Source organism: Rhinoderma darwinii, chromosome 3 (assembly GCF_050947455.1).
Source record: "Rhinoderma darwinii isolate aRhiDar2 chromosome 3, aRhiDar2.hap1, whole genome shotgun sequence".
Classification (NCBI taxonomy): Eukaryota; Metazoa; Chordata; class Amphibia; order Anura; family Rhinodermatidae; genus Rhinoderma; species Rhinoderma darwinii.
Window position 1 is genome coordinate 690,685 of NC_134689.1, and position 22,663 is coordinate 713,347.

Here is a 22,663-nt window from a genome sequence, read left to right on the forward strand (position 1 = left end):
CTGATATCAGTCACACATATGATGTAATGTCTCTGGAGGATATAATAGTAGTGGAGTGATATAAGAGGAGCGGCTGATATCAGTCACATATGATGTAATGTCTCTGGAGGATATAATAGTACTGGAGTGATATAAGAGGAGCGGCTGATATCTGTCACATATATGATGTAATGTCTCTGGAGGATATAATAGTACTGGAGTGTTATAAGAGGAGCGGCTGATATCAGTCACACATATGATGTAATGTCTCTGGAGGATATAATAGTACTGGAGTGATATAAGAGGAGCGGCTGATATCAGTCACACATATGATGTAATGTCTCTGGAGGATATAATAGTACTGGAGTAATATAAGAGGAGCGGCTGATATCAGTCACATATGATGTAATGTCTCTGGAGGATATAATAGTACTGGAGTGATATAAGAGGAGCGGCTGATATCAGTCACATATATGATGTAATGTCTCTGGAGGATATAATAGTACTGGAGTGATATAAGAGGAGCGGCTGATATCAGTCACATATATGATGTAATGTCTCTGGAGGATATAATAGTGCTGGAGTGTTATAAGAGGAGCGGCTGATATTAGTCACATATATGATGTAATGTCTCTGGAGGATATAATAGTACTGGAGTGATATAAGAGGAGCGGCTGATATCAGTCACACATATGATGTAATGTCTCTGGAGGATATAATAGTGCTGGAGTGTTATAAGGGGAGCGGCTGATATCAGTCACATATGATGTAATGTCTCTGGAGGATATAATAGTGCTGGAGTGATATAAGAGGAGCGGCTGATATCAGTCACACATATGATGTAATGTCTCTGGAGGATATAATAGTACTGGAGTGTTATAAGAGGAGCGGCTGATATCAGTCACACATATATGATGTAATGTATCTGGAGGATATAATAGTACTGGGGTGATATAAGAGGAGCGGCTGATATCAGTCACACATATGATGTAATGTCTCTGGAGGATATAATAGTGCTGGAGTGATATAAGAGGAGCGGCTGATATCAGTCACATATGATGTAATGTCTCTGGAGGATATAATAGTACTGGAGTGATATAAAAGGAGCGGCTGATATCAGTCACACATATGATGTAATGTCTCTGGAGGATATAATAGTACTGGAGTGATATAAGAGGAGCGGCTGATATCAGTCACATATGATGTAATGTCTCTGGAGGATATAATAGTACTGGAGCGTTATAAGAGGAGCTGCTGATATCAGTCACATATGATGTAATGTCTCTGGTGGATATAATAGTACTGGAGTGTTATAAGAGGAGCAGCTGATATCAGTCACACATATGATGTAATGTCTCTGGAGGATATAATAGTACTGGAGTAATATAAGAGGAGCGGCTGATATCAGTCACATATGATGTAATGTCTCTGGAGGATATAATAGTACTGGAGTGATATAAGAGGAGCGGCTGATATCAGTCACATATGATGTAATGTCTGGAGGATATAATAGTGCTGGAGTGATATAAGAGCAGCGGCTGATATCAGTCACACATATATGATGTAATGTATCTGGAGGATATAATAGTGCTGGAGTGATATAAGAGGAGCGGCTGATATCAGTCACACATATGATGTAATGTCTCTGGAGGATATAATAGTAGTGGAGTGATATAAGAGGAGCGGCTGATATCAGTCACACATATGATGGAATTTCTCTGGAGGATATAATAGTACTGGAGTGATATAAGAGGAGCGGCTGATATCAGTCACATATGATGTAATGTCTGGAGGATATAATAGTGCTGGAGTGATATAAGAGGAGCGGCTGATATCAGTCACACATATGATGTAATTTCTCTGGAGGATATAATAGTACTGGAGTGATATAAGAGGAGCGGCTGATATCAGTCACATATGATGTAATGTCTCTGGAGGATATAATAGTACTGGAGTGATATAAGAGGAGCGGCTGATATCAGTCACATATGATGTAATGTCTCTGGAGGATATAATAGTGCTGGAGTGATATAAGAGGAGCGGCTGATATCAGTCACACATATGATGTAATGTCTCTGGAGGATATAATAGTGCTGGAGTGATATAAGAGGAGCGGCTGATATCAGTCACATATGATGTAATGTCTCTGGAGGATATAATAGTACTGGAGTGATATAAAAGGAGCGGCTGATATCAGTCACACATATGATGTAATGTCTCTGGAGGATATAATAGTACTGGAGTGATATAAGAGGAGCGGCTGATATCAGTCACATATGATGTAATGTCTCTGGAGGATATAATAGTACTGGAGCGTTATAAGAGGAGCTGCTGATATCAGTCACATATGATGTAATGTCTCTGGTGGATATAATAGTACTGGAGTGTTATAAGAGGAGCAGCTGATATCAGTCACACATATGATGTAATGTCTCTGGAGGATATAATAGTACTGGAGTAATATAAGAGGAGCGGCTGATATCAGTCACATATGATGTAATGTCTCTGGAGGATATAATAGTACTGGAGTGATATAAGAGGAGCGGCTGATATCAGTCACACATATGATGTAATGTCTGGAGGATATAATAGTGCTGGAGTGATATAAGAGCAGCGGCTGATATCAGTCACACATATGATGTAATTTCTCTGGAGGATATAATAGTACTGGAGTGATACAAGAGGAGCGGCTGATATCAGTCACATATGATGTAATGTCTGGAGGATATAATAGTGCTGGAGTGATATAAGAGGAGCGGCTGATATCAGTCACACATATGATGTAATTTCTCTGGAGGATATAATAGTACTGGAGTGATATAAGAGGAGCGGCTGATATCAGTCACATATGATGTAATGTCTCTGGAGGATATAATAGTACTGGAGTGATATAAGAGGAGCGGCTGATATCAGTCACACATATGATGTAATGTCTCTGGAGGATATAATAGTGCTGGAGTGTTATAAGAGGAGCGTCTGATATCATTCACATATGATGTAATGTCTCTGGAGGATATAATAGTACTGGAGTGATATAAGAAGAGCGGCTGATATCAGTCACACATATGATGTAATGTCTCTGGAGGATATAATAGTACTGGAGTGATATAAGAGGAGCGGCTGATATCAGTCACATATGATGTAATGTCTCTGGAGGATATAATAGTGCTGGAGTGATATAAGAGGAGCGGCTGATATCAGTCACACATATGATGTAATGTCTCTGGAGGATATAATAGTGCTGGAGTGATATAAGAGGAGCGGCTGATATCAGTCACACATATGATGTAATGTCTCTGGAGGATATAATAGTACTGGAGTGTTATAAGAGGAGCGGCTGATATCAGTCACACATATGATGTAATGTCTCTGGAGGATATAATAGTGCTGGAGTGATATAAGAGGAGCGGCTGATATCAGTCACACATATGATGTAATGTCTCTGGAGGATATAATAGTGCTGGAGTGTTATAAGAGGAGCGGCTGATATCAGTCACATATGATGTAATATCTCTGGAGGATATAATAGTGCTGGAGTGTTATAAGAGGAGCGGCTGATATCAGTCATACATATGATGTAATGTCTCTGGAGGATATAATAGTACTGGAGAGATATAAGAGGAGCGGCTGATATCAGTCACATATGATGTAATGTCTATGGAGGATATAATAGTGCTGGAGTGTTATAAGAGGAACGGCTGATATCAGTCACACATATGATGTAATGTCTCTGGAGGATATAATAGTACTGGAGTGATATAAGAGGAGCGGCTGATATCAGTCACACATATGATGTAATGTCTCTGGAGGATATAATAGTACTGGAGTGATATAAGAGGAGCGGCTGATATCAGTCACACATATGATGTAATGTCTCTGGAGGATATAATAGTGCTGGAGTGATATAAGAGGAGCGGCTGATATCAGTCACATATGATGTAATGTCTGGAGGATATAATAGTGCTGGAGTGATATAAGAGGAGCGGCTGATATCAGTCACACATATGATGTAATGTCTCTGGAGGATATAATAGTACTGGAGTGTTATAAGAGGAGCGGCTGATATCAGTCACATATGATGTAATATCTCTGGAGGATATAATAGTGCTGGAGTGTTATAAGAGGAGCGGCTGATATCAGTCATACATATGATGTAATGTCTCTGGAGGATATAATAGTACTGGAGAGATATAAGAGGAGCGGCTGATATCAGTCACACATATGATGTAATGTCTCTGGAGGATATAATAGTACTGGAGTGATATAAGAGGAGTGGCTGATATCAGTCACACATATGATGTAATGTCTCTGGAGGATATAATAGTACTGGAGTGATATAAGAGGAGCGGCTGATATCAGTCACACATGATGTAATGTCTCTGGAGGATATAATAGTACTGGAGTGATATAAGAGGAGCGGCTGATATCAGTCACATATGATGTAATGTCTCTGGAGGATATAATAGTACTGGAGTGATATAAGAGGAGCGGCTGATATCAGTCACATATGATGTAATGTCTCTGGAGGATATAATAGTACTGGAGTGCTATAAGAGGAGCGGCTGATATCAGTCACACATATGATGTAATGTCTCTGGAGGATATAATAGTACTGGAGTGATATAAGAGGAGCGGCTGATATCAGTCACATATGATGTAATGTCTCTGGAGGATATAATAGTGCTGGAGTGATATAAGAGGAGCGGCTGATATCAGTCACATATGATGTAATGTCTCTGGAGGATATAATAGTACTGGAGTGATATAAGAGGAGCGGCTGATATCAGTCACACATATGATGTAATGTCTCTGGAGGATATAATAGTGCTGGAGTGATATAAGAGGAGCGGCTGATATCAGTCACATATGATGTAATGTCTGGAGGATATAATAGTACTGGAGTGTTATAAGAGGAGCGGCTGATATCAGTCACACATATGATGTAATGTCTCTGGAGGATATAATAGTGCTGGAGTGATATAAGAGGAGCGGCTGATATCAGTCACATATGATGTAATGTCTCTGGAGGATATAATAGTGCTGGTGTGATATAAGAGGAGCGGCTGATATCAGTCACACATATGATGTAATGTCTCTGGAGGATATAATAGTACTGGAGTGATATAATAGGAGCGGCTGATATCAGTCACATATGATGTAATGTCTCTGGGGGATATTATAGTACTGGAGTGATATAAGAGGAGCGGCTGATATCAGTCACATATGATGTAATGTCTCTGGAGGATATAATAGTACTGGAGTGTTATAAGAGGAGCGGCTGATATAAGTCATATATGATGTAATATCTCTGGAGGATATAATAGTACTGGAGTGATATAAGAGGAGCGGCTGATATCAGTCACATATGATGTAATGTCTCTGGAGGATATAATAGTACTGGAGTGTTATAAGAGGAGCGGCTGATATCAGTCACATATGATGTAATGTCTCTGGAGGATATAATAGTGCTGGAGTGATATAAGAGGAGCGGCTGATATCAGTCACACATATGATGTAATGTCTCTGGAGGATATAATAGTACTGGAGTGATATAAGAGGAGCGGCTGATATCAGTCACATATGATGTAATGTCTCTGGAGGATATAATAGTACTGGAGTGATATAAGAGGAGCGGCTGATATCAGTCACATATGATGTAATGTCTCTGGAGGATATAATAGTACTGGAGTGATATAAGAGGAGCGGCTGATATCAGTCACATATGATGTAATGTCTCTGGAGGATATAATAGTACTGGAGTGTTATAAGAGGAGCGGCTGATATCAGTCACACATATGAAGTAATGTCTCTGGAGGATATAATAGTACTGGAGTGATATAAGAGGAGCGGCTGATATCAGTCACACATATGAAGTAATGTCTCTGGAGGATATAATAGTACTGGAGTGATATAAGAGGAGCGGCTGATATCAGTCACATATGATGTAATGTCTCTGGAGGATATAATAGTACTGGAGTGTTATAAGAGGAGCGGCTGATATCAGTCACACATATGATGTAATGTCTCTGGAGGATATAATAGTACTGGAGTGATATAAGAGGAGCCGCTGATATCAGTCACATGATGTAATGTCTGGAGGATATAATAGTGCTGGAGTGTTATAAGAGGAGCGGCTGATATCAGTCACATATAATGTAATGTCTCTGCAGGATATAATAGTGCTGGAGTGATATAAGAGGAGCGGCTGATATCAGTCACACATATGATGTAATGTCTCTGGAGGAGGATATAATAGTACTGGAGTGATATAAGAGGAGCGGCTGATATCAGTCACACATGATGTAATGTCTCTGGGGGATATAATAGTGCTGGAGTGATATAAGAGGAGCGGCTGATATCAGTCACACATATGATGTAATGTATCTGGAGGATATAATAGTAGTGGAGTGATATAAGAGGAGCGGCTGATATCAGTCACATATGATGTAATGTCTCTGGAGTATATAATAGTGCTGGAGTGTTATAAGAGGAGCGGCTGATATCAGTCACACATATGATGTAATGTCTGGAGGATATAATAGTGCTGGAGTGATATAAGAGGAGCGGCTGATATCAGTCACATATGATGTAATGTCTGGAGGATATAATAGTACTGGAGTGATATAAGAGGAGCGGCTGATATCAGTCACATATGATGTAATGTCTCTGGAGGATATAATAGTGCTGGAGTGATATAAGAGGAGCGGCTGATATCAGTCACACATATGATGTAATGTCTCTGGAGGATATAATAGTAGTGGAGTGATATAAGAGGAGCGGCTGATATCAGTCACATATGATGTAATGTCTCTGGAGGATATAATAGTACTGGAGTGATATAAGAGGAGCGGCTGATATCTGTCACATATATGATGTAATGTCTCTGGAGGATATAATAGTACTGGAGTGTTATAAGAGGAGCGGCTGATATCAGTCACACATATGATGTAATGTCTCTGGAGGATATAATAGTACTGGAGTGATATAAGAGGAGCGGCTGATATCAGTCACACATATGATGTAATGTCTCTGGAGGATATAATAGTACTGGAGTAATATAAAAGGAGCGGCTGATATCAGTCACATATGATGTAATGTCTCTGGAGGATATAATAGTGCTGGAGTGTTATAAGGGGAGCGGCTGATATCAGTCACATATGATGTAATGTCTCTGGAGGATATAATAGTGCTGGAGTGATATAAGAGGAGCGGCTGATATCAGTCACACATATGATGTAATGTCTCTGGAGGATATAATAGTACTGGAGTGTTATAAGAGGAGCGGCTGATATCAGTCACACATATATGATGTAATGTATCTGGAGGATATAATAGTACTGGGGTGATATAAGAGGAGCGGCTGATATCAGTCACACATATGATGTAATGTCTCTGGAGGATATAATAGTGCTGGAGTGATATAAGAGGAGCGGCTGATATCAGTCACATATGATGTAATGTCTCTGGAGGATATAATAGTACTGGAGTGATATAAAAGGAGCGGCTGATATCAGTCACACATATGATGTAATGTCTCTGGAGGATATAATAGTACTGGAGTGATATAAGAGGAGCGGCTGATATCAGTCACATATGATGTAATGTCTCTGGAGGATATAATAGTACTGGAGCGTTATAAGAGGAGCTGCTGATATCAGTCACATATGATGTAATGTCTCTGGTGGATATAATAGTACTGGAGTGTTATAAGAGGAGCAGCTGATATCAGTCACACATATGATGTAATGTCTCTGGAGGATATAATAGTACTGGAGTAATATAAGAGGAGCGGCTGATATCAGTCACATATGATGTAATGTCTCTGGAGGATATAATAGTACTGGAGTGATATAAGAGGAGCGGCTGATATCAGTCACATATGATGTAATGTCTGGAGGATATAATAGTGCTGGAGTGATATAAGAGCAGCGGCTGATATCAGTCACACATATATGATGTAATGTATCTGGAGGATATAATAGTGCTGGAGTGATATAAGAGGAGCGGCTGATATCAGTCACACATATGATGTAATGTCTCTGGAGGATATAATAGTAGTGGAGTGATATAAGAGGAGCGGCTGATATCAGTCACACATATGATGGAATTTCTCTGGAGGATATAATAGTACTGGAGTGATATAAGAGGAGCGGCTGATATCAGTCACATATGATGTAATGTCTGGAGGATATAATAGTGCTGGAGTGATATAAGAGGAGCGGCTGATATCAGTCACACATATGATGTAATTTCTCTGGAGGATATAATAGTACTGGAGTGATATAAGAGGAGCGGCTGATATCAGTCACATATGATGTAATGTCTCTGGAGGATATAATAGTACTGGAGTGATATAAGAGGAGCGGCTGATATCAGTCACATATGATGTAATGTCTCTGGAGGATATAATAGTGCTGGAGTGATATAAGAGGAGCGGCTGATATCAGTCACACATATGATGTAATGTCTCTGGAGGATATAATAGTGCTGGAGTGATATAAGAGGAGCGGCTGATATCAGTCACATATGATGTAATGTCTCTGGAGGATATAATAGTACTGGAGTGATATAAAAGGAGCGGCTGATATCAGTCACACATATGATGTAATGTCTCTGGAGGATATAATAGTACTGGAGCGTTATAAGAGGAGCTGCTGATATCAGTCACATATGATGTAATGTCTCTGGTGGATATAATAGTACTGGAGTGTTATAAGAGGAGCAGCTGATATCAGTCACACATATGATGTAATGTCTCTGGAGGATATAATAGTACTGGAGTAATATAAGAGGAGCGGCTGATATCAGTCACATATGATGTAATGTCTCTGGAGGATATAATAGTACTGGAGTGATATAAGAGGAGCGGCTGATATCAGTCACATATGATGTAATGTCTGGAGGATATAATAGTGCTGGAGTGATATAAGAGCAGCGGCTGATATCAGTCACACATATGATGTAATTTCTCTGGAGGATATAATAGTACTGGAGTGATACAAGAGGAGCGGCTGATATCAGTCACATATGATGTAATGTCTGGAGGATATAATAGTGCTGGAGTGATATAAGAGGAGCGGCTGATATCAGTCACACATATGATGTAATTTCTCTGGAGGATATAATAGTACTGGAGTGATATAAGAGGAGCGGCTGATATCAGTCACATATGATGTAATGTCTCTGGAGGATATAATAGTACTGGAGTGATATAAGAGGAGCGGCTGATATCAGTCACACATATGATGTAATGTCTCTGGAGGATATAATAGTGCTGGAGTGTTATAAGAGGAGCGTCTGATATCATTCACATATGATGTAATGTCTCTGGAGGATATAATAGTACTGGAGTGATATAAGAAGAGCGGCTGATATCAGTCACACATATGATGTAATGTCTCTGGAGGATATAATAGTACTGGAGTGATATAAGAGGAGCGGCTGATATCAGTCACATATGATGTAATGTCTCTGGAGGATATAATAGTGCTGGAGTGATATAAGAGGAGCGGCTGATATCAGTCACACATATGATGTAATGTCTCTGGAGGATATAATAGTGCTGGAGTGATATAAGAGGAGCGGCTGATATCAGTCACACATATGATGTAATGTCTCTGGAGGATATAATAGTACTGGAGTGTTATAAGAGGAGCGGCTGATATCAGTCACACATATGATGTAATGTCTCTGGAGGATATAATAGTGCTGGAGTGATATAAGAGGAGCGGCTGATATCAGTCACACATATGATGTAATGTCTCTGGAGGATATAATAGTGCTGGAGTGTTATAAGAGGAGCGGCTGATATCAGTCACATATGATGTAATATCTCTGGAGGATATAATAGTGCTGGAGTGTTATAAGAGGAGCGGCTGATATCAGTCATACATATGATGTAATGTCTCTGGAGGATATAATAGTACTGGAGAGATATAAGAGGAGCGGCTGATATCAGTCACATATGATGTAATGTCTATGGAGGATATAATAGTGCTGGAGTGTTATAAGAGGAACGGCTGATATCAGTCACACATATGATGTAATGTCTCTGGAGGATATAATAGTACTGGAGTGATATAAGAGGAGCGGCTGATATCAGTCACACATATGATGTAATGTCTCTGGAGGATATAATAGTACTGGAGTGATATAAGAGGAGCGGCTGATATCAGTCACACATATGATGTAATGTCTCTGGAGGATATAATAGTGCTGGAGTGATATAAGAGGAGCGGCTGATATCAGTCACATATGATGTAATGTCTGGAGGATATAATAGTGCTGGAGTGATATAAGAGGAGCGGCTGATATCAGTCACACATATGATGTAATGTCTCTGGAGGATATAATAGTACTGGAGTGTTATAAGAGGAGCGGCTGATATCAGTCACATATGATGTAATATCTCTGGAGGATATAATAGTGCTGGAGTGTTATAAGAGGAGCGGCTGATATCAGTCATACATATGATGTAATGTCTCTGGAGGATATAATAGTACTGGAGAGATATAAGAGGAGCGGCTGATATCAGTCACACATATGATGTAATGTCTCTGGAGGATATAATAGTACTGGAGTGATATAAGAGGAGTGGCTGATATCAGTCACACATATGATGTAATGTCTCTGGAGGATATAATAGTACTGGAGTGATATAAGAGGAGCGGCTGATATCAGTCACACATGATGTAATGTCTCTGGAGGATATAATAGTACTGGAGTGATATAAGAGGAGCGGCTGATATCAGTCACATATGATGTAATGTCTCTGGAGGATATAATAGTACTGGAGTGATATAAGAGGAGCGGCTGATATCAGTCACATATGATGTAATGTCTCTGGAGGATATAATAGTACTGGAGTGCTATAAGAGGAGCGGCTGATATCAGTCACACATATGATGTAATGTCTCTGGAGGATATAATAGTACTGGAGTGATATAAGAGGAGCGGCTGATATCAGTCACATATGATGTAATGTCTCTGGAGGATATAATAGTGCTGGAGTGATATAAGAGGAGCGGCTGATATCAGTCACATATGATGTAATGTCTCTGGAGGATATAATAGTACTGGAGTGATATAAGAGGAGCGGCTGATATCAGTCACACATATGATGTAATGTCTCTGGAGGATATAATAGTGCTGGAGTGATATAAGAGGAGCGGCTGATATCAGTCACATATGATGTAATGTCTGGAGGATATAATAGTACTGGAGTGTTATAAGAGGAGCGGCTGATATCAGTCACACATATGATGTAATGTCTCTGGAGGATATAATAGTGCTGGAGTGATATAAGAGGAGCGGCTGATATCAGTCACATATGATGTAATGTCTCTGGAGGATATAATAGTGCTGGTGTGATATAAGAGGAGCGGCTGATATCAGTCACACATATGATGTAATGTCTCTGGAGGATATAATAGTACTGGAGTGATATAATAGGAGCGGCTGATATCAGTCACATATGATGTAATGTCTCTGGGGGATATTATAGTACTGGAGTGATATAAGAGGAGCGGCTGATATCAGTCACATATGATGTAATGTCTCTGGAGGATATAATAGTACTGGAGTGTTATAAGAGGAGCGGCTGATATAAGTCATATATGATGTAATATCTCTGGAGGATATAATAGTACTGGAGTGATATAAGAGGAGCGGCTGATATCAGTCACATATGATGTAATGTCTCTGGAGGATATAATAGTACTGGAGTGTTATAAGAGGAGCGGCTGATATCAGTCACATATGATGTAATGTCTCTGGAGGATATAATAGTGCTGGAGTGATATAAGAGGAGCGGCTGATATCAGTCACACATATGATGTAATGTCTCTGGAGGATATAATAGTACTGGAGTGATATAAGAGGAGCGGCTGATATCAGTCACATATGATGTAATGTCTCTGGAGGATATAATAGTACTGGAGTGATATAAGAGGAGCGGCTGATATCAGTCACATATGATGTAATGTCTCTGGAGGATATAATAGTACTGGAGTGATATAAGAGGAGCGGCTGATATCAGTCACATATGATGTAATGTCTCTGGAGGATATAATAGTACTGGAGTGTTATAAGAGGAGCGGCTGATATCAGTCACACATATGAAGTAATGTCTCTGGAGGATATAATAGTACTGGAGTGATATAAGAGGAGCGGCTGATATCAGTCACACATATGAAGTAATGTCTCTGGAGGATATAATAGTACTGGAGTGATATAAGAGGAGCGGCTGATATCAGTCACATATGATGTAATGTCTCTGGAGGATATAATAGTACTGGAGTGTTATAAGAGGAGCGGCTGATATCAGTCACACATATGATGTAATGTCTCTGGAGGATATAATAGTACTGGAGTGATATAAGAGGAGCCGCTGATATCAGTCACATGATGTAATGTCTGGAGGATATAATAGTGCTGGAGTGTTATAAGAGGAGCGGCTGATATCAGTCACACATATGATGTAATGTCTCTGGAGGATATAATAGTACTGGAGTGATATAAGAGGATCGGCTGATATCAGTCACATATGATGTAATGTCTGGAGGATATAATAGTGCTGGAGTGATATAAGAGGAGCGGCTGATATCAGTCACACATATGATGTAATGTCTCTGGAGGATATAATAGTACTGGAGTGTTATAAGAGGAGGGGCTGATATCAGTCACACATGATGTAATGTCTCTGGAGGATATAATAGTACTGGAGTGATATAAGAGGAGCGGCTGATATCAGTCACATATGATGTAATGTCTCTGGAGGATATAATAGTACTGGAGTGATATAAGAGGAGCGGCTGATATCAGTCACATATGATGTAATGTCTCTGGAGGATATAATAGTACTGGAGTGATATAAGAGGAGCGGCTGATATCAGTCACACATATGATGTAATGTCTCTGGAGGATATAATAGTGCTGGAGTGATATAAGAGGAGCGGCTGATATCAGTCACATATATAATGTAATGTCTCTGGAGGATATAATAGTGCTGGAGTGATATAAGAGGAGCGGCTGATATCAGTCACACATATATGATGTAATGTCTCTGGAGGATATAATAGTGCTGGAGTGATATAAGAGGAGCGGCTGATATCAGTCACATATGATGTAATGTCTCTGGAGGATATAATAGTGCTGGAGTGATATAAGAGGAGCGGCTGATATCAGTCACATATGATGTAATGTCTCTGGAGGATATAATAGTACTGGAGTGATATAAGAGGAGCGGCTGATATCAGTCACACATATGATGTAATGTCTCTGGAGGATATAATAGTGCTGGAGTGATATAAGAGGAGCGGCTGATATCAGTCACATATATAATGTAATGTCTCTGGAGGATATAATAGTGCTGGAGTGATATAAGAGGAGCGGCTGATATCAGTCACACATATATGATGTAATGTCTCTGGAGGATATAATAGTGCTGGAGTGATATAAGAGGAGCGGCTGATATCAGTCACATATGATGTAATGTCTCTGGAGGATATAATAGTACTGGAGTGATATAAGAGGAGCGGCTGATATCAGTCACATATGATGTAATGTCTCTGGAGGATATAATAGTACTGGAGTGATATAAGAGGAGCGGCTGATATCAGTCACATATGATGTAATGTCTCTGGAGGATATAATAGTACTGGAGTGTTATAAGAGGAGCGGCTGATATCAGTCACATATGATGTAATGTCTCTGGGGGATATAATAGTACTGGAGTGATATAAGAGGAGCGGCTGATATCAGTCACACATATGATGTAATGTCTCTGGAGGATATAATAGTGCTGGAGTGATATAAGAGGAGCGGCTGATATCAGTCACACATATGATGTAATGTCTCTGGAGGATATAATAGTACTGGAGTGATATAAGAGGAGCGGCTGATATCAGTCACATATATGATGTAATGTCTCTGGAGGATATAATAGTGCTGGAGTGATATAAGAGGAGCGGCTGATATCAGTCACACATATGATGTAATGTCTCTGGAGGATATAATAGTACTGGAGTGATATAAGAGGAGCGGCTGATATCAGTCACATATGATGTAATGTCTCTGGAGGATATAATAGTACTGGAGTGATATAAGAGGAGAGGCTGATATCAGTCACACATGATGTAATGTCTCTGGAGGATATAATAGTACTGGAGTGATATAAGAGGAGCGGCTGATATCAGTCACACATATGATGTAATGTCTCTGGAGGATATAATAGTACTGGAGTGATATAAGAGGAGCGGCTGATATCAGTCACACATATGATGTAATGTCTCTGGAGGATATAATAGTGCTGGAGTGATATAAGAGGAGCGGCTGATATCAGTCACATATATGATGTAATGTCTCTGGAGGATATAATAGTACTGGAGTGTTATAAGAGGAGCGGCTGATATCAGTCACACATGATGTAATGTCTCTGGAGGATATAATAGTGCTGGAGCGTTATAAGAGGAGCCGCTGATATCAGTCACACATATGATGTAATGTCTCTGGAGGATATAATAGTGCTGGAGTGATATAAGAGGAGCGGCTGATATCAGTCACACATATGATGTAATGTCTCTGGAGGATATAATAGTACTGGAGTGATATAAGAGGAGCGGCTGATATCAGTCACACATATGATGTAATGTCTCTGGAGGATATAATAGTACTGGAGTGTTATAAGAGGAGCGGCTGATATCAGTCACACATGATGTAATGTCTCTGGAGGATATAATAGTACTGGAGTGATATAAGAGGAGCGGCTGATATCAGTCACACATATGATGTAATGTCTCTGGAGGATATAATAGTGCTGGAGTGATATAAGAGGAGCGGCTGATATCAGTCACACATATGATGTAATGTCTGGAGGATATAATAGTACTGGGGTGATATAAGAGGAGCGGCTGATATCAGTCACATATGATGTAATGTCTCTGGAGGATATAATAGTACTGGAGTGATATAAGAGGAGCGGCTGATATCAGTCACACATATGATGTAATGTCTCTGGAGGATATAATAGTACTGGAGTGATATAAGAGGAGCGGCTGATATCAGTCACATATGATGTAATGTCTCTGGAGGATATAATAGTACTGGAGTGATATAAGAGGAGCGGCTGATATCAGTCACATATATGATGTAATGTCTCTGGGGGATATAATAGTGCTGGAGTGATATAAGAGGAGCGGCTGATATCAGTCACACATATGATGTAATGTCTCTGGGGGATATAATAGTGCTGGAGTGATATAAGAGGAGCGGCTGATATCAGTCACACATATGATGTAATGTCTCTGGAGGATATAATAGTGCTGGAGTGATATAAGAGGAGCGGCTGATATCAGTCACACATATGATGTAATGTCTCTGGAGGATATAATAGTACTGGAGTGATATAAGAGGAGCGGCTGATATCAGTCACATATATGATGTAATGTCTCTGGAGGATATAATAGTACTGGAGTGATATAAGAGGAGCGGCTGATATCAGTCACATATGATGTAATGTCTGGAGGATATAATAGTACTGGAGTGATATAAGAGGAGCGGCTGATATCAGTCACACATATGATGTAATGTCTCTGGAGGATATAATAGTGCTGGAGTGATATAAGAGGAGCGGCTGATATCAGTCACATATATGATGTAATGTCTCTGGAGGATATAATAGTACTGGAGTGATATAAGAGGAGCGGCTGATATCAGTCACACATATGATGTAATGTCTCTGGAGGATATAATAGTACTGGAGTGATATAAGAGGAGCGGCTGATATCAGTCACATATGATGTAATGTCTGGAGGATATAATAGTACTGGAGTGATATAAGAGGAGCGGCTGATATCAGTCACACATATGATGTAATGTCTCTGGAGGATATAATAGTGCTGGAGTGATATAAGAGGAGCGGCTGATATCAGTCACATATATGATGTAATGTCTCTGGAGGATATAATAGTACTGGAGTGATATAAGAGGAGCGGCTGATATCAGTCACACATATGATGTAATGTCTCTGGAGGATATAATAGTACTGGAGTGATATAAGAGGAGCGGCTGATATCAGTCACATATGATGTAATGTCTCTGGAGGATATAATAGTACTGGAGTGATATAAGAGGAGCGGCTGATATCAGTCACATATGATGTAATGTCTCTGGAGGATATAATAGTACTGGAGTGATATAAGAGGAGCGGCTGATATCAGTCACATATATGATGTAATGTCTGGAGGATATAATAGTACTGGAGTGATATAAGAGGAGCGGCTGATATCAGTCACATATGATGTAATGTCTCTGGAGGATATAATAGTGCTGGAGTGATATAAGAGGAGCGGCTGATATCAGTCACATATGATGTAATGTCTCTGGAGGATATAATAGTACTGGAGTGATATAAGAGGAGCGGCTGATATCAGTCACATATGATGTAATGTCTCTGGAGGATATAATAGTACTGGAGTGATATAAGAGGAGCGGCTGATATCAGTCACATATATGATGTAATGTCTGGAGGATATAATAGTACTGGAGTGATATAAGAGGAGCGGCTGATATCAGTCACATATGATGTAATGTCTCTGGAGGATATAATAGTACTGGAGTGATATAAGAGGAGCGGCTGATATCAGTCACATATGATGTAATGTCTCTGGAGGATATAATAGTACTGGAGTGATATAAGAGGAGCGGCTGATATCAGTCACATATGATGTAATGTCTCTGGAGGATATAATAGTACTGGAGTGATATAAGAGGAGCGGCTGATATCAGTCACATATATGATGTAATGTCTGGAGGATATAATAGTACTGGAGTGATATAAGAGGAGCGGCTGATATCAGTCACATATGATGTAATGTCTCTGGAGGATATAATAGTACTGGAGTGATATAAGAGGAGCGGCTGATATCAGTCACATATATGATGTAATGCCTCTGGAGGATATAATAGTACTGGAGTGATATAAGAGGAGCGGCTGATATCAGTCACATATGATGTAATGTCTCTGGAGGATATAATAGTACTGGAGTGATATAAGAGGAGCGGCTGATATCAGTCACATATATGATGTAATGTCTCTGGAGGATATAATAGTGCTGGAGTGTTATAAGAGGAGCGGCTGATATTAGTCACATATGATGTAATGTCTCTGGAGGATATAATAGTACTGGAGTGATATAAGAGGAGCGGCTGATATCAGTCACACATATGATGTAATGTCTCTGGAGGATATAATAGTACTGGAGTGATATAAGAGGAGCGGCTGATATCAGTCACATATATGATGTAATGTCTCTGGAGGATATAATAGTGCTGGAGTGATATAAGAGGAGCGGCTGATATCAGTCACATATATGATGTAATGTCTGGAGGATATAATAGTACTGGAGTGATATAAGAGGAGCGGCTGATATCAGTCACACATATGATGTAATGTCTCTGGAGGATATAATAGTGCTGGAGTGATATAAGAGGAGCGGCTGATATCAGTCACACATATATGATGTAGTGTCTCTGGAGGATATAATAGTGCTGGAGTGATATAAGAGGAGCGGCTGATATCAGTCACACATATGATGTAATGTCTGGAGGATATAATAGTACTGGAGTGATATAAGAGGAGCGGCTGATATCAGTCACATATGATGTAATGTCTCTGGAGGATATAATAGTACTGGAGTGATATAAGAGGAGCAGCTGATATCAGTCACACATATGATGTAATGTCTCTGGAGGATATAATAGTGCTGGAGTGTTATAAGAGGAGCGGCTGATATCAGTCACACATATGATGTAATGTCTCTGGAGGATATAAGAGGAGCGGCTGATATCAGTCACACATGATGTAATGTCTGGAGGATATAATAGTACTGGAGTGATATAAGAGGAGCGGCTGATATCAGTCACACATATGATGTAATGTCTCTGGAGGATATAATAGTACTGGAGTGATATAAGAGGAGCGGCTGATATCAGTCACATATGATGTAATGTCTCTGGAGGATATAATAGTGCTGGAGTGATATAAGAGGAGCGGCTGATATCAGTCACACATATGACGTAATAAAGGTCACCCTCTCCCCAGCCTGAAATGGCTGATAACAGGGAGCAATAGACTGTTTTACAGCCTATTCAGTGACTGACGGATAATTGTTGTTATATTTGGGGACTTGCAGGCAGCACTGGGTTCTTAATTTGACGAGGGGCCACATCTGGATGGAGTCTGTAGCCCCTGTGTGTGTTTAGAAGATTAGATTGTGAGCTCCTGGGGACAGGGATGATGAGGGTGATAGTCTTATACACAGATAATACGATGTTTCTCATTCATCTCGTCTGTATTTCCTCCAGGATTCTGGTCCTTTCGCCGCCTGCGCCCTGATCCTGCTGATGAGCAGCTCCGTCCTCCCCGGCTCCGGGGGTCTCCCTCAGGTAGGGGGGGGGGGGGGCAGCTCTGAATCCGTCGCTCGGCACCTTCTCCGGCTGCAGCTTTTTAATCTCTTTCCATCTTTCTTTTCTATGTGACCAGAGTCATTTCCAGAGAAGGAACTGGACCCCGCAGGCCATGCTGTACCTAAAGGGGGCACGTGAGTGACGCGGCTCCTCATGAAACAGGGCACATGACCCAAGGAGGCAGGGAATACATAACATGGGGCCCGGGGCCCCTCCACACAGCCCCCTGTCAGTGACACAGAAAGTCCATGGAGAGGTGGCAGCTGCCCATCAGAGAACCCTCATCATCCTCATCATCCCAGCGGCCGCGCGGTGCATTGTTTGCTGTATTGTTCCGGTATTATAAACAGCAGGGACAATAGAGGGAGGAGAACGGGACAGCGATCAGTCCCCAGCAGAGCGAGCCCCCCCCGGCCACCGTGCACCGATCCCTGATTTATATGTTTATATAGAATTACAGCCATAGGGAAATTTAGTGCACTCCGCGCCCACAGCGTGCGGTACAGCATCCACTTACTGTGTGCGGCGCCCAGATACCTCCACGCGGGGCCCAGATACCTCCACGCGGGGCCCAGATACCTCCACGCGGGGCCCAGATACCTCCACGCGGGGCCCAGATACCTCCACGCGGGGCCCAGATACCTCCACGCGGGGCCCAGATACCTCCACGCGGGGCCCAGATACCTCCACGCGGGGCCCAGATACCTCCACGCGGGGCCCAGATACCTCCACGCGGGGCCCAGATACCTCGTAAAAGAACCAAACTGTGTCCAGATAAAACAAAACTGTTCTAATATAGTTTCATAGATTCCCCAAGAGCCATATAAAGTCCATATAGTGCCAAACAGTGCCCAGAGTGCCATACTGTGCCCACATACAGAACTGGGTCAATAAAGGCAATCAAAGTTTTAGGATTCCCCTTTCCCTTCATCCACGTCTTTTCTCCTCCCCGGTTCAATTTGATGGACAAATGTATTTTTTTCAACCGTACCCTACAGTGCCCACATAGAGCAATACTGTGCCAATATAGTGCCATACAGTGCCCACATAGAGCAATACTGTGCCAATATAGTGCCATACAGTGCCCACATAGACCTAGAGCCCACATAGAGCAATACTGTGCCAATATAGTGCCATACAGTTCCCACATAGACCTAGAGCCCACATAGAGCAATACTGTGCCAATATAGAGCCATGCAGTGCCCACATATAGCAATACTGTACCATAAAGTTCCCACAGAGAGCAATACTGTGCCAATATAGTGCCATGCAGTGCCCACATAGAGCAATACTGTGCCAATATAGGGCCATGCAGTGCCCACATAGACCAATACTGTGCCAATATAGGGCCATGCAGTGCCCACATAGAGCAATACTGTGCCAATATAGCGCCATGCAGTGCCCACATAGAGCAATACTGTGCCATGCAGTGCCCACATAGAGCAATACTGTGCCAATATAGTGCCATGCAGTGCCCACATAGAGCAATACTGTGCCAATATAGTGCCATGCAGTGCTCATGTAGCCATAAAGTCCACATAGAGCTCTACTGTGCCATACTATGCCCACATAGAGCCATACTGTGCCATACTAGTCCCACATAGAGCCATGCAGTGCCAATATAGTGCCATACTTACTGTGCCAATATAGTGCCATACAGTGTCCACATAGACCTAGAGCCCACATAGAGCAATACTGTATCAATATAGAGCCATGCAGTGCCCACATAGAGCAATACTGTGCCATAAAGTGCCCACATAGAGCAATACTGGGCCAATATAGTGCCATACAGTGCCCACATAGACCTAGAGCCCACATAGAGCAATATAGTGCCATACAGTACCCACATAGAGCAATACTGTGCCAATATAGTGCCATACAGTGCCCACATAGACCTAGAGCCCACATAGAGCAATACTGTGCCAATATAGTGTCATGTAGTGCCCACATAGAGCAATACTGTGCCAATATAGGGCCATGCAGTGCCCACATAGAGCAATACTGTGCCAATATAGGGCCATGCAGTGCCCACATAGAGCAATACTGTGCCACTATAGTGCCATAAAGTGCTCACATAGAGCCATACTGTGCCATACATTACCCACATAGAGCAATACTGTGCCAATATAGTGCCATGCAGTGCTCACGTAGTCATAAAGTCCACATAGAGCCCTACTGTGCCATACTATGCCCACATAGAGCCATACTGTGCCAAACTAGTCCCACATAGAGCCATGCAGTGCCAATATAGTGCCATACTTACTGTGCCAACATAGACATATAGTGCCCACATAGAGCGCCAATATAGTAGCATACAGTGCCCACATAGAGCCATACAGTGACAATATAGTGACATACAGTGCCCACATAGAGCCATACTATGCCCACATAGAGCCATACTATGCCCACATAGAGTAATACAGTGCCAATATGGTGCAATACTGTGCCAACATAGAGCCATGCAGTGCTATTCTGTGGCCACATAGTCATGCAGTGCAAACATAGAGCCATACAGTGCCAATATAGTGCCATGCTGCACCCACATAGACATACAGTGATAATATAGTGCCATACAGTGCTATACTATGCCCACATAGAGCCATATATTGCAGACATACAGCAATGCAGTGCCAATATATAGTGCAATATTGTGCCCACATAGAACCATATAGTACGATACTGTGCCCACATAAAGCCTTACAGTGATAGTAAAGGGAGGAAACCTCCAGCTCACCAGTTTGTTGCGTCTCTTGACTCCTCGCTCGGATCCCCGCTACGGCTGGCGGTATATGAAATGGAGAAACAGTGGAATGATCCAGCGCTGAGTCCAGTCTGAATTTAAAAAGGAATCGATGTTCCTATCTTTATTGGGGTGAATAAATAAAATAGTAGAGAGACGCAATCCCAGAGGAAAGTGAGTAGGCAGTAGTGCCCTGGCCTACGCGTTTCGAGCCGCTCCTGTGCTCTTAATCATGGCAAAGAAAATGTGATATAGTCAGCTGACATGTCAGCTATATCATAAATTTAAAGAAGGTTCTTCTGACTTTGATTCATTCCAGATACACCACCTGGAATTATTTAATCATAGTAACAAACATCTATAATCAATAGGGTACTAGTACGAGCTATAATCTATCTTACTATGAAATGAATCAATATCGTTACTATCGGGAATCATTTTTGTATACATTTATGATAAAACGCATGTGCACATTATATCCCTATTCAGACCTTACTCCAATGCAGGCTATTTAACCATTTCCAATTTAATACACACTAAATCGGATAAGATTCTCCAGGTTCTTGAGATGAACCTAAATGTATATATAAATCTGCAATTCTTACATTTATATAGCGCACTCAACGCTACTTAGGTCATATATGTGAAAATCAATTCATATTTTTAATATATCGGGAACCATATTCCCGTCTATGTTTTAACCATGTTTTCGACTTATCCCGATATTTACACTGTGCATATGTTGACAGCTTGCACAATTGTTTGGAGATGTAATACCTGATATTCAGCCAAATTGTCAATTTGTGCTGGTTTTTCTGTATATCGAATCTTTAACAACTGTGATATACTTTGTGAAAATTGTGAGGACGCAGCTGCCTTGCCTGCTGTTTGGATTATTAAAACCTACGATACTGTACTGAACCAAGTAGAGTTTGATTAGACTGCCCAGATCTAGTTCCCACTCTGTCTATATATGACACACACCTCTTGAATTATACTCATACACGCAGTCTCTATGCAGGGTGTATCACACCTGAGGTGGTAATTACAGACTAGGGTTAACTTCTCACCTGTCTTTTTGCGTACTCATTAGTTACGCTTATTAAGCAGACGGGACGGCCAAGGTCCTCACATTTTCTTTGCCATGATTAAGAGCACAGGAGCGGCTCGAAACGCGTAGGCCAGGGCACTACTGCCTACTCACTTTCCTCTGGGATTGCGTCTCTCTACTATTTTATTTATTCACCCCAATAAAGATAGGAACATCGATTCCTTTTTAAATTCAGACTGGACTCAGCGCTGGATCATTCCACTGTTTCTCCCTTACAGTGATAATATAGTGCCATACTGTGCCCACAGAGCCATATAATGCAAAACTGTGCCCACATAGTCATACTGTGCCCACATAGAGCCATACAGTGCCAATATAGTGCCATACTGTGCCCACATTTAGCCTTGCAGGTTCATATGATACTAGAC

The 22,663-nt window shown here is 41.1% G+C and overlaps 1 protein-coding gene across 1 annotated transcript in view; it reads left to right on the forward strand.

The window, feature by feature from the left end:
- SPX (spexin hormone) overlaps positions 1 to 22,663 on the forward strand; it is a 33,635-nt gene that overhangs the window by 7,301 nt on the left and 3,671 nt on the right. The window contains exons 2-3 of the mRNA XM_075855595.1: positions 18,343 to 18,423; positions 18,521 to 18,578. Coding sequence (XP_075711710.1) covers positions 18,343 to 18,423; positions 18,521 to 18,578 — 139 coding nt within the window. The remainder of the gene's footprint in view (positions 1 to 18,342; positions 18,424 to 18,520; positions 18,579 to 22,663) is intronic.